Source organism: Eucyclogobius newberryi, unplaced genomic scaffold (genome assembly GCF_026437365.1).
Source record: "Eucyclogobius newberryi isolate DKJ021-1_F unplaced genomic scaffold, fEucNew1.0.hap1 SCAF_12, whole genome shotgun sequence".
NCBI lineage: Eukaryota > Metazoa > Chordata > Actinopteri > Gobiiformes > Gobiidae > Eucyclogobius > Eucyclogobius newberryi.
The window spans coordinates 2,868,508-2,882,153 of NW_027315746.1; the positions used below are offsets into that span (position 1 = coordinate 2,868,508).

A 13,646-nucleotide genomic window follows, 5' to 3' on the forward strand; every position below is an offset into this window, starting at 1 on the left:
GGCGTGTGATCGCTGAGTGGAGAAAACCTATTGTAGACGAGAAGCTCACGGTGCTCTAAGGTTCGGCGTTTAGCGCTTTGCCCCCTCCGAACTGTCACAAATTGGTCCCTATTCTGTTCCTGGTCTAGTCCTGGCTGCACTGAGGGGCTGAGCTCGGCCTTACTGCTACTGCTAATGCTAATGCTACGCCCTAAAGCGCGGTCCGGTAGACCTAGAGCTAATACTTGACTATAGCTGGACTTAAGCTCCTCAAAACAGCGGATCCGCGCTTCTAACTCCGTAACCCTGGCCTCCAAAACTACCACTGCACTTCACGCACCTATCATCAGAGAAGGAGCCAGGGTTCTGACTCGACATATGACAACTTAAACAGGTAAAGGTAGATCCAGCCATGACACTAGCGGCTAGGCTACGCTCATGTAGTTCAGGCTTTTAATCCACGAAATACAGAGCGGTTTGAGGCTCCGGATTGTTTGCAGAGCAATCAAACTTTCACTTTTGTGTATATGATGTGTAAATAGTGTGTATAACTTGTGGATTAATTGATAAAAAGCTCTAAGAACAAACATCTCTGAAAACGCCGTACACTCACCGGAAGTAAGATAAGATAAGATAAGATAAGATAAGATATTCCTTTATTGTCCCACATGGGGAAATTTCATTGGTGCAACGCAGGAAGATCCAGAGGTAGATACAGAAGAACAGATCACTTATAGGAAGTCTGAAAAACACTTTCAGTAGAAGATCTCCTATAAATAAATAAAAAACTGCCATAGACAAATAAATAAATACATAAATACCATTGCATGTGATCACGACAGTAATTGCACATGAATATGTGTCACGACAGCACATAGATTGCACATGAATTTTACATGAATTGCACATGACTTCCAACAGCAATTGCACATATGACAGAATTGCACATCAGTATTAGGTTAGGTCAGTATTGCGAGTGTTCAGTACTAACAATTTTTGTTATAAAGTCTGACAGCAGCAGGAAGGAAAGACCTACGGAACCTTTCCTTCGCACATCGAGTGTGGATCAGTCTCTCACTGAAGCTGCTCTCCAGAGCGGAGAGAGTGTCCTGCAGGGGGTGACACTCATGGTCCAGCATAGATGTGAATCTAGCCAGGACCCTCCTGTCCCCCACCTCCTGCACCGAGTCCAGAGCACAGCCCAGGACGGAGCTGGACTTCTTGATGACTCTGTCCAGCTTCCTCCTCTCCCTCTCTGTGATGCTGCTGCTCCAGCAGGCCACACCGTACAGGAGGGCCGATGCCACCACAGAGTCGTAGAAGGTCTTCAGGAGTGGCCCTGTCACTCCAAAAGACCTGAGTCTCCTCAGGAGGTAGAGCCGACTCTGGCTCTTCCTGTACAGTGCGTCTGTGTTATGAGTCCAGTCCAGTTTGTGGTTCAGATGAACACCCAGGTACTTGTATGAGTCCACTCTCTCAATGTCCCGTCCCTGGATGTTCACTGGTGAGGGGGCAGTGGGGTGGCGTCTGCGGAAATCCACCACCATCTCCTTGGTCTTCCCCGCGTTGATGAGGAGGTGGTTCCGCTGACACCAGTCCACAAAGTCCTGCGCCAGTCCTCTGTACTCCGCGTCATCGTCGTCCGTGATGAGTCCGATGATGGCAGAGTCGTCAGAGAACTTCTGCAGGACACAGCTGTCCGTGTCATGTCTGAAGTCTGCAGTGTAAAGGGTGAAGAGAAAGGGCGCGAGGACAGTGCCCTGGGGCGCCCCCACACTGCAGGTCCGAGTGTCAGACACACAGTTCCGGGCTCTCACAAACTGGGGTCGGTCTGTGAGGTAGTCCAGGATCCACTCTGCCAGGTCATACTCCACACCAGCCGTCTCCAGCTTGTCCCTCAGGAGCAGTGGCTGGATGGTGTTGAAGGCACTGGAGAGATCGAAGAACAGGATCCTCACAGAGCTGCCAGGCTTTTCCAGGTGAGAGAGAGAGCGGTGCAGCAGGGAGATGACGGCGTCCTCCACTCCGATGCCAGACCGATATGCAAACTGCAGCGGGTCCATGGCTGAGCTCATGGTGGAGCGGAGGTGGTCCAGGACCAGCCGCTCCAGTGTCTTCATCAGGTGGGACGTGAGAGCCACTGGCCTGAAGCTGTTGAGGTCTTTGGGGCGCGGTGTCTTAGGCACAGGTACCAGACAGGAGGTCTTCCAGACCTGTGGTACCACCCTCAGCTTCAGGCTCATGTTGAAGACATGCTCCATAACTCCACACAGTTCATCTGCGCAGGACTTAAGGAGCCTGGGGCTGATGCCATCAGGTCCTGCTGCCTTCCTCACTTTAATCCTCTTCAGCTCACTCCTCACCTGTGCTGCTGTGACAGTCAGTGGTTGGCAGGGGGACCGTGTGCTGGGGGGATGGGTGAGTCCAGGCGAAGTGGGGAGCTGATGGTCCGGGGCAGATAAGCGAAGAGGAACAGATGCAGGGCATTGTCCAGCTGTGGAAGAGGGAGCATGCAGCTGTGCAGGGGGAGGGGCGGGTGACCGATCAAACCTCAAGAAGTGAGCATTTAAATCATTCACCCACTGTAGATCCCCCTCTGTCTGGGCAGGGGGGATTTTGAAGCCCGAGATGGTTTTCAGGCTCCTCCACACTCCCTGAATGTTCTTTTGCTGCAGCTGCTCCTCCATCCTCCTCTTGTAGCCGGCCTCAGCCTGCCTGATCTTCCTCCTCAGCTCCTTCTGCACAGTCCTCAGCTCCTCCTTGTTCCCTGACCTGAAGGCTCTCTTCTTCTCCTTCAGCAGAGCCTTCAGTTCACGGTTAATCCATGGCTTGTTGTTTGGAAAACACCGCACCGTCCGGGAGGGAACAATGTTCTCAAAACAGAAGTTGATGTAGTCCGTGATGCACTCTGTGATGGTGTTGATGTCCTCCCCATGTGGGTCATAAAGCTCAGTCAGTCAGACAGTGGTGCTGAAGCAGTCCCTCAGAGCCTCCTCACTCTCAGCAGACCACATCCTCACCTCACGGGACACCACAGGCTGCCTGCGCACGATGGGTTCATACACAGGCCTCAGATGTACAAGGTTGTGGTCCGAGCTGCCCAGGGGAGGGAGGGGGGAAGAGGAATAAGCCTCCTTGGTGTTGGCAAAAAACAAGTCCAATGTTCTATTCTCTCTGGTGGGGCAGGTAACATACTGGGTGTATGTTGGTAGGACAGAAGAGGGAGAAGCGTGGTTAAAGTCACCAGAGATGAGGAAGAGAGCCTGTGGATGCTGTGTTTGCAGCCTACAAGTGCAGGAGAGCAGTGCTTCACAAGCATTTTCAGCATTGGCAGACGGGGTCACATAGACTGCGATCAAAATCACATGTGAGAACTCCCGGGGCAGATAGTATGGCCTCATGCCAATAGCCAATAGTTCAATATCCTTGCTACATAGCTGCTCCTTCACTGTGCAGTGTTCGGGTTTGGACCAGCTCGTGTTCACATACACCGCGAGACCGCCTCCTCTTTTCTTCCCGGATTCTTTCGTTCTGTCCGCCCGCAGCAGATGAAAATTGTCCAAACCTACAATAGAGTCTGGCATTTCTGCTGTTAACCAGGTCTCTGTGAAAATCAAGACGCTGCTGTCCCTAAGTGACTTCACCGGAATATCACCGGAATTTTATGACACAAATACATTTTATTGGAGTTTTACAGACTTTCAGACGCAGCCAGTTACTTGTAAATTGTCCCTGCATTTTGGATGGAAAGTCTCTTATTGATGACATCACAGAGGGATTCTGTTTTAGAACTCAGCTCTACTTCCTGGTTCTTCAACCCACTTATGAAGGAATAAACTTGTGTAATGCAAGTAGATCTGGCCAATCCAGGACTGATTTATAGTTTACTTCTTCTGTTTCTCTCCAGTTCATTTCAGAAATAGGTCACAGTTACGCTCCATTAACAGATCACAAGTTATGCTCCATTAACAGATCACAAGTTAATAACTATTCAATTAAAAGTGATCAAATGTGTGCATATTATAAGTTTAATAACACCTTACTGCAGGACCAGATCTTTGTGATATGGTAACTTCACTGATTAATGTTGTATTTAATGGTGAAATGATTGATCATGAGCAGAAATATGGAGTTTAAGGATCAGGCAAGAAAAACGACAAGAAAATCTGAAATCACAAAGAAATAAAAGGTGATGGATGAATGAAATGCACTTCTATCAAAAGAGAACACAACAGAGGAGGAAGATATTAGAATTACACAGCTACAAGAAGAAATAAATCAAATATTTGGTGAAATGACAAAAGGCCTTTGTCTGATCAAGGACCAAATGACTTGAAGACAGACAAAAACACATGACAAGAAAAAAATATCTGCTTCAAAATAAAAATAAATAAATCGCAATGTCACGAACAGCAGAACGGAGCCAATTACAGAGCGGGAGACAGGTGAAGAATTTAACAGTCTTTAATACAAAATAAGACAGAAAAAATACAAACTCTTCAGGCAAAGGTCAAGTCCAGTATCTAGCTGTGTCGGAGAGCAGGCGAGAGTAGTAATTGAAAATCCTTTCCAGGTTCGGTACAAGGGCTAACGGCACTCTCAGGTATCAGGCAGAAGGAGAAACACAAGGCGGTCCAGGGTCGATAACGGCAAACAGGAATAACGAAGGTCAGGCAGGAATCAGAATCAAAAAGTCAAAACAGAGGATCAGAAAAACTGCTCGAATGCTGGGGCTAACAGGACAATGACGGACAATCTTGCAAAGAACAAATGAAACCCAACACCTAATATACTACACCCAGTGATTAGCAATGAGGTACAGCTGTGAGTGAGCAGAGAGACAAAAGGGGCAGTAACCAGAGGAAGAACAAGAAGGGAAACAAAGAGGAGCAGAGGAAAAAACTGAAAAACTACTAACACCAAAACAAATCATGACACTCAAGCCCAAAAGACATTTCTAACCATGTGTATACATTAAATGAAAACATCCATCCATCCATCTTCTGCCGCTTTATCCGGGGCCGGGTCGCAGGGGCAGCAGTCTGAGCAGGGACTCCCAGACTTCCTTCTCCCCAGACACTTCCTCTAACTCCTCCGGGGGGATCCCGAGGCATTCCCAGGCCAGCCGAGAGACATAGTCTCTCCAGCGTGTCCTGGGTCTTCCCCGGGGCCTCTTCCCGGTGGGACATGCCTGAAACACCTCCCGAGGGAGGCGCCCAGGAGGAATCCGGAACAGATGCCCGAGCCACCTCAGCTGGCTCCTCTCGACGTGGAGGAGCAGCGGCTCTACTCCGTGCTCCCACCGTGTGACCGAGCTCCTCACCTTATCTCTAAGGGAGCGCCCAGCCACACGGCGGAGGAAACTCATTTCGACCGCTTGTATCCGCGATCTTGTCCTTTCGGTCACTACCCAAAGCTCATGACCATAGGTGAGGTCAGAACGTAGACCGACCGGTAAATCGAGAGCTTTGCCTTTCGGCTCAGCTCCCTCTTTACCACAACGGTCCGATGCAGCGACTGCATCACTGCAGCCACTGCACCGATCCGCCTGTCGATCTCACGCTCCATCCTTCCCTCACTCGTGAACAAGACCCCGAGATACTTGAACTCCTCCACTTGGGGCAAGGACACCCCACCCACCTGGAGAGGGCAAGCCACCTTTTTCCGGTCGAGAACCATGGCCTCGGATTTGGAGGTGCTGATTCTCATCCCAGCCACTTCCCACTCGGCTGCAAACCGTCCCAGTGCATTTTGCGGGTCCGGGTTTGATGGAGCCATCAGGACAACATTGTCTGCAAACAGCAGAGATGAGATCCTGTGGTCCCCAAACCGGACACCCTCCGACCCCTGACTGCGCCTAGAAATTCTGTCCATAAAAATTATGAGCAGAACCGGTGACAAAGGGCAGCCCTGGCGGAGTCCAACATGCACTGGGAACAGGTCTGACTTACTGCCGGCAATGCGAACACAGCTCCTGCTCCGGTCATACAGGGACCGGACAGCCCTGAGCAAAGGGCCCCGGACCCCGTACTCCCGGAGCACCCCCCAAAGGACACCCCGAGGGACACGGTCGAAAGCCTTCTCCAGATCCACAAAGCACATGTGGACTGGTTGGGCAAACTCCCATGAGCCCTCGAGCACCCGATGGAGGGTATAGAGCTGGTCCAGTGTTCCACGACCGGGACGAAAACCACTCTGCTCGTCCTGAATCCGAGGTTCTCCTCTCCAGTACCTTGGAATAGACCTTACCCGGGAGGCTGAGGAGTGTGATCCCTCTGTAGTTGGAACACACCCTCCGGTCCCCCTTCTTGAACAGAGGGACCACCATCCCGGTCTGCCAGTCCAGAGGCACGGTCCCCGAACGCCACGCGATGTTGCAGAGACGTGTCAACCAAGACAGTCCTACAACATCCAGATACTTTAGGTACTCAGGGCGGATCTCATCCACCCCCGGAGCCCTGCCACCGAGGAGTTTGCGAACAACCTCAGTGACTTCAGCTTGGGTGATGGATGAGCCAGCCTCCGAGTCCCCGGTCTCTACTTCCTCTTCGGAAGACGTGACTGAGGGATTAAGGAGATCCTCAAAGTATTCCTTCCACCGTCCGACGACATCCCCAGTCGAGGTCAGCAGGCCTCCACCCGCACCGTAAACGGTGTTGGTGAGACACTGCTTCCCCCTCCTGAGACGCCGGACGGTTTGCCAGAATTTCTTTGGTGCCGACCGATAGTCCTCCTCCATGGCCTCCCCGAACTCCTCCCAGGACCGGGTTTTTGCCTCTGTGACAGCACGAGCCGCGGCTCGCTTGGCCTGCCGATACCCGTCGATGACCTCCGGAGACCTACAAGCCAGATTGGCCTGATAGGCCTCCTTCTTCAGTCTGACGGCATCCCTTACTTCCGGTGTCCACCACCGGGTTCGGGGGTTGCCGCCACGACAGGCACCGGAGACCCTGCGACCACAACTCCGAGCAGCCGCATCAACAATGGAGGCGGAGAACATGGTCCACTCGGACTCAATGTCCCCAACCTCCCCCGGGACATGGGAGAAGCTCTCCCGGAGGTGCGAGTTGAATACCCTACCACTAGACGTTCCCAACAGACCCTCACAATGCGCTTGGGTCTGCCAAGTCTGTCCGGCTTCCTCCTCCGCCAGCGGATCCAACTCACCACCAGGTGGTGATCGGTTGACAACTCTGCCCCTCTCTTCACCCGAGTGTCCAAGCCACGCGGCCGGAGGTCTGATGACACGACAACAAAGTCGATCATTGACCTCCGGCCTAGGGTGTCCTGGTGCCATGTGCACTGATGGACACCCTTGTGCTTGAACTTGGTGTTCGTTATGGACAATCCGTGGCTAGCACAGAAGTCCAATAACTGAACACCGCTCGGGTTCAGATCGGGGAAGCCGTTCTTCCCGATCACCCCTCTCCAGGTGTCACTGTCATTGCCCACGTGGGCGTTGAAGTCCCCCAGTAGAACAACGGAGTCCCCGGTCGGTGCACTGTCCAGTACCCCTCCCAGGGACTCCAAGAAGGCCGGGTACTCTGCACTGCTGTTCGGCCCGTAGGCCGCCACAACAGTGAGAGACCTGTCCCCCACCCGAAGGCGGAGGGACACGGCCCTCTCGTTCACCGGGGTAAACTCCAACACGTGGCGGCTGAGCTGAGGGGCTATAAGCAAGCCCACACCAGCCCGCCGCCTCTCCCCGCGGGCAAAACCAGAGAAGTGGAGCGTCCAGCCCCTCTCGAGGAGATGGGTTCCAGAGCCCAAACTGTGCGTGGAGGTGAGGCCGACTATATCTAGTCGGTATCGCTCAACCTCCCGCACGAGCTCAGGCTCTTTCCCCCCCAGCGAGGTGACATTCCATGTCCCCAGAGTTAGTCTCTGTGTCTGGAGATCTGGTCGCCAAGGCCCCTGCCGTCAACTGCCGCCCAGATCTCTCTGCACCGGCCCCTTATGGATCCTCCTGCGGGTGGTGGGCCCATGGGAGGGCGGCCCCACGTCGCTCTTTCGGGCTGTGCCCGGCCGGGCCCCGTGGGGTAAGACCCGGCCACCAGGCGCTCGCCATGGAGCACCCATCCCAGGCCTGGCTCCAGGATGGGGCCCAGGTGACGCCGATCCGGGCGACGTAAACTGCCTTGTGCTTGTTGTCATCATAGAGGGCTTCTGAATGAAAACATATATAAATGAAATAATGAGGCATCTAAAAGTGAAGAGTTCATCAATTGTGTCAGGAATAAGACAACATCAAGTTCTGAAAAGTTCGGACTGTGAAAGCTCAAGAACAAAACTAGAAATGTCTGAAGCAGTTCAATCAGTGAAAAAGGTTAAATCCCCTGGATGTGACGTCTCACAGTGGAATTTTATCTGCAGTTTTGGATCTGAGTTGAAAAGAGACTTTTGGAGCTTTTTCACTTTAGTTTTAAGAGAGAAGAAATGTGAACAAGTCTGAAGCAGAGAACAATCTGTCTTATTCCCAAACCAGGCAAAGATCTCTTTATGTTGGAAACTGGAGACAAAAACGTTGTGAAATATTGATGACAAAATTCTATCTCAAATACTTGAATGAAAACAGTTTAAATGAAATAATAAATGAAACACAAACTGGATTCATGGCCAAAAGGCTCAAATATGAGACTGATTTTGGATTGAATCCATCACTCTGAATATATTGATAAAGATTCTTTTTCTGGACTTTTACAAATCATTTGATTATGTTGAGCATGACTTTATTTGTAAAACTCTTTTTGTTTTGGCTCCAGATTTGTCTGAACAGTTAAAATGCTGCACAAAAACATAAACAGTTGTATCATGTTCTATCCAAACACTACATCGAGATTCTCTGTATCACGTTCAGAACGCCAAGGACGTCCTCCAGCTCCATTTCTATTTCTGTTGTCTAGGAAACGCTCCAGACTCATGTCTCCTGCTCTCTCTCTATATGTTAAATATATATATTTATATGTTAAAGACTCAAAATATGATTAATTTAACTACAGGGACCAACTGAGTCAGAATTAGAAAAACATGAAATTCATATTCACTTTAAACTCTTGTGTCATGGTTCTTGTCTCTAATGTCCCTCTCTGTCCTCAGTCTCCGTGCCTATGGCCTGTCCCCTCACAGCTGTGGTCCTCTGGCCTCAGTCCTCAGCTCCTCCAGGTTCACATTCCTCGATTTGAGTCACAACGACCTCCAGGACTCAGGAGTGGAGCTGCTGTGTTCTGGACTGAAGAGCGCCCCCTGCAGACTGGAGACTCTCAGGTGAGCCGCTCCCATGATGCACTCTGTCCCTTGTGGCCACATGAGTGTAACGCCGTCCCTTGTGTCCACATGAGTGTAACGCTGCCCCTTGTGTCCACATGAGTGTAACGCTGCCCCTTGTGTCCACATGAGTGTAACGCTGTCCCTTGTGTCCACATGAGTGTAACGCTGCCCCTTGTGTCCACATGAGTGTAACGCTGACCCTTGTGTCCACATGAGTGTAACGCTGTCCCTTGTGTCCACATGAGTGTAATGCTGTCCCTTGTGTCCACATGAGTGTAATGCTGTCCCTTGTGTCCACATGAGTGTTATGCTGTCCCTTGTGTCCACATGAGTGTAACGCTGTCCCTTGTGTCCACATGAGTGTAATGCTGTCCCTTGTGTCCACATGAGTGTAACGCTGTCCCTTGTGTCCACATGAGTGTAACGCTGTCCCTTGTGTCCACATGAGTGTAATGCTGTCCCTTGTGTCCACATGAGTGTAATGCTGTGTGTCTTTAGATTGTCTGGATGTCTTGTCTCAGAAAGGGGCGGGGCTGCTCTGGCCTCAGCTCTAAGCTCCTCCCACTCCCATCTGACAGAGTTAGACCTGAGCTACAACCATCCAGGACCCTCAGCAGAGCTCCTGACCGCTCTACGGGACGACCTCCACTGCCCCCTGGACTCTCTCAGGTCTGGGTCCTGGTTCAGTCTCTGGTCCATGGTTGGTCCAGGTCTGGGTCTGTGGTCTGGTCTAAACTGGACTTGTGTGTTTCAGGTTGGATCCTGCTGGAGAACAGTGGATGGTCCCAGGTCTGAGGAAGTGTGAGTCTCTGTATTTCATTCAGGCCAAAGAAACATGAACAATATGTGACTTTATCAGACTTCAAGTCTTCACAGTTAAAGAGGAAACATCTGAGTGAGAGATTTGAGCTGCAAAAGACTCAAGTTTAGTCTTTGTTCATATGATTAACTTAAAATATAATGAAAAAAGAAAGAAAAACTTTTCAAATTGACATGAAGAGGAAGTTATTTCATGTTGAGTTTATTTTTAAAATTTAGCCTTTGTTAATGGAAAAATGGCTGCCACCACCATGAGCTCAAACATGGACTTGTAAGTCACTTAAACATCTGAGTTTGCTCTAAATGGAACCTGGAAACAAGTCCTATTGAACTCTTGACTCACTGGTATTTCCACACTTAAACTCTGGTGAACTATAGACAACCACGACAGGTTTCTGGCTACAGTGGCTCCACCACGACAGAAAATAGCAGAGGAAAAGATACTGAGGAGAGAACTCTACGAACCAGCGACCTTCACCTGAAGAAGTGACTCAATTCCACTCCCATGAGGCCACTGGAGGGTCGACTTCTGAACTGAGCCTAACAAGTGAAAACCTAACGAGCATTGAAGAGAAAGCCAAACACAAAGAGTTTATTTTCCAGTAACTGCAGGACACAAACATTAACTTAACATTGTTAAAAGAAGACGATAGAACAAGAAAATAAGGTTACTGAGGTAAGGTAAGACAAGAATAATTAAGTGGAAAGACATAGACAGAACCTTCGGCTCAACAAGCTGCAGGAAGAAGAGGAAGAGGATGTCATCTTATGTTTTAGAACTTAAAAAGAAAATATTTATCCATCCATCTTCCTTCCTTCTACCGCTTGTTCCCTTTAGGGGTAACGGGTGACTGGTGCCTATCCCAGTGACTTCGGGCCTTAGGCGGGGTACACCTTGGACAGTGGCCAACTCGTCGCAGGGTCAACACAGAGACATAGACATGACAGACAAACATTCACTCTCAAATTCATTCACTACGACCAATTTAGAGTCACCAATGTTGCCTAACACATGCATGTCTTTGGACGGTGGGAGGAGCCGGAGAACCAAGAGACAACCCACGCTAACACGGGGAGAACATGCAGACTCCACCCAGAGAGATCATGTGATATTGGTCTGGTCCGGGAATTGAACCCATGATCTCCTTCTTTGAATGGAATCCATTGAATGAAGTGTAAAAAAGCCTGGTCATCTCCTCCAATCGTGTGTTTCAAACAAAGAGAAAGTCATTTCAAATACTACACAATATTTAGCCTTGTAACAGCATCATCTCCAGATCTGACAATATCACTGATAAAAGTACATTCTGTGACAAACTCAAACTGTCCATCATCTCTTTGATTTATGTCATAAACCTTCACATTTTGAACCATGTGACCAGCTATTTTTCTGTTCAAACTCACTACAACTTTATTCAAAGACAAAAGATATTATAACATGCACAGAAATAAACATTAAATCTATGAAGCGTATTGTAAATCTAATTCTACCACTTGGAAAGTTTGATATCCATAAAAGCAACATTTTCAAAATCACTCCAGGATCAATATTTCCCTCATTGAACTTAAAGCATTTATAAAAACATCAAAGATATGAAACATTCTAAACATTTGCCCTAAATCTGTATTTTATTATTTTCTATGATTGTTTCCTTTTATATTTGACTTTTGTGTTTTTGCTGTTTTGATGACGTCATAATTGATGTAACTTATGTCACACTTTATGTCATTTATACGACTTGTGACGAGACTGAACATTGATGTTTCTTACAATCAAAAAGAAAGATTGAGCTTTAATTTAGCCTTTTTACCCCAAACTTTGATTTGAATATTCAAAGTGACAATAAAAGTTGATTTAGACTGAACAATCCAAGCAGCTTCAGAACGATAGAAAAGAATCATAAATAACATAAACAACATTCAGACAAGAGGACGTTCATTCAGCTCAATATTTTCTCTGAAGTCTTAAGGCTCCAGTACAATTCTTTTTATAAATGTATAAAAAGACTTCAGTTCATTCTTGAAAACAATAAAATGAGCTTTTACTTTTATGAATCTACATTTGTGTTTATCAAATATGATAAAGACCTGAATATTCCACATGTATTCAACATGTTTGTAATAAAATGTACAAATGTCATAGTTTTATAACTGATGCAGGTCAAATATTATAAACAAGTCTCTAAATGATTAGAACAGTTTGACAGAGCTACAATCCTAAACATGTCATGTGTTTGTGTCCTCAGATTCCTGTGAGTTCTCTCTGGATCCAAACACAGCTCACAGAAGACTCAAACTGTCTGAGGACAAACGGACAGTTACCATGACGACAGAGGAGCAGCAGTGTCCACATCATGAGGACAGATTTACAGACTGGGGTCAGGTCCTGAGCTGCACTGGCCTGAGGGGGCGCTGTTACTGGGAGGTGGACTGGAGGGGGAGGAGCATTAATGTAGCAGTGAGTTACAGAGGAATCAGACGGAGAGGAAAGAGTGAGGAGTGTGTGTTTGGAGGCGATGATCAGTCCTGGAGACTGAAGATCTTATATGGAGGTTACTCTTTCTATCACAACTACAGGCGAACAGCCCTCTCCTCCTCCTCCTCCTCCTCCTCCTCCTCCTCCTCCTCCTCCTCCTCCTCCTCCTCCTCCTCCTCCTCCTCCTCCTCATCAGGTCGAGTGTCTGTGTTCCTGGACTCTGAGGCTGGATCTCTGTCCTTCTATGAGGTTCTCTCTGATGGAAAACTGTTCCTCCTCCACACCTCCAGCTCCACCTCCTTCACTGAGCCTCTGTTTCCTGGGTTTAGACTGTGTGGTGAAGGGGACTCTATGTCTGTGGTGGATCTGAGGAGAGCGCCCCCTGGTGGACCTCTGTGACTCTTTTACACCATAAATATTTCAGCTTCTCTTTATTCTTCATAAAGATCTTGAGTCTGTGCTGTGGACGTTCTAAATGCAGCAGGAGGAGGAACACGAGAGCCACAGAAATGAAGTTTAATGTTTAATAAAGAAATACAAACACAGGATCAAATAAACACAAAAGAAAAGTCTAAAATAAAAGTCCAGTGTCAGTCGACTTAAACCATTTTCAAATCGAGACATTTGTTCCTAGAAAATAAAACAGTGAAAGTTCATCCAACTCATGTGGAGTCGACTCCAGAGCCTGAAAAACCTGAGTCCAGTCCAAGTCCTGTCCCTGAACCAGAAGAGGACGTGAAAAGGAGGAGGAGTTGTATTTGATCACTAAGTTTACTCTAAAATCTAAAAGGGACAAAACTCTACCTTGTTCTTTTAAGTCTCAGTTGTGAAGTTGCAGGTGTAAAAGTCTAACTCTTTTCACTTTTCTGCAGCTTAAGTGTAAATATATGTGTTCCTTTACCATTACAGTCATGAAAGAGTGGAAAAGCAGATACTCATCAATCACTCAAGTATGGATACTAAAAAACAGGATAAAAACAGCACAAAATGTGACTTTTAAAATGATCTTGAGCTTCATCAGAACTAGAATAAGATCGGAACGTTTAATAAAGAATTGTTTTGAGTTGAAAATCTTAGTCTGTTGTCTAAAGCAGTGGTTCTCAAA

The 13,646-nt window shown here is 48.1% G+C and overlaps 1 protein-coding gene and 1 long non-coding RNA gene across 3 annotated transcripts in view; one reads left to right on the plus strand and one right to left on the minus strand.

Annotated features, from left to right (window-relative positions):
- The window catches only part of LOC140355928 (NACHT, LRR and PYD domains-containing protein 3-like), a 143,353-nt gene that overhangs the window by 109,622 nt on the left and 20,085 nt on the right, over window positions 1-13,646 (plus strand). Inside the window, 1 exon segment of the mRNA XM_072440585.1 lies at window positions 9,076-9,243. Within this exon segment, the coding sequence (XP_072296686.1) occupies window positions 9,076-9,243 (168 nt within the window).
- The window catches only part of LOC140355930 (uncharacterized), a 47,508-nt gene that overhangs the window by 28,045 nt on the left and 5,817 nt on the right, over window positions 1-13,646 (minus strand). The window lies entirely within an intron of this gene.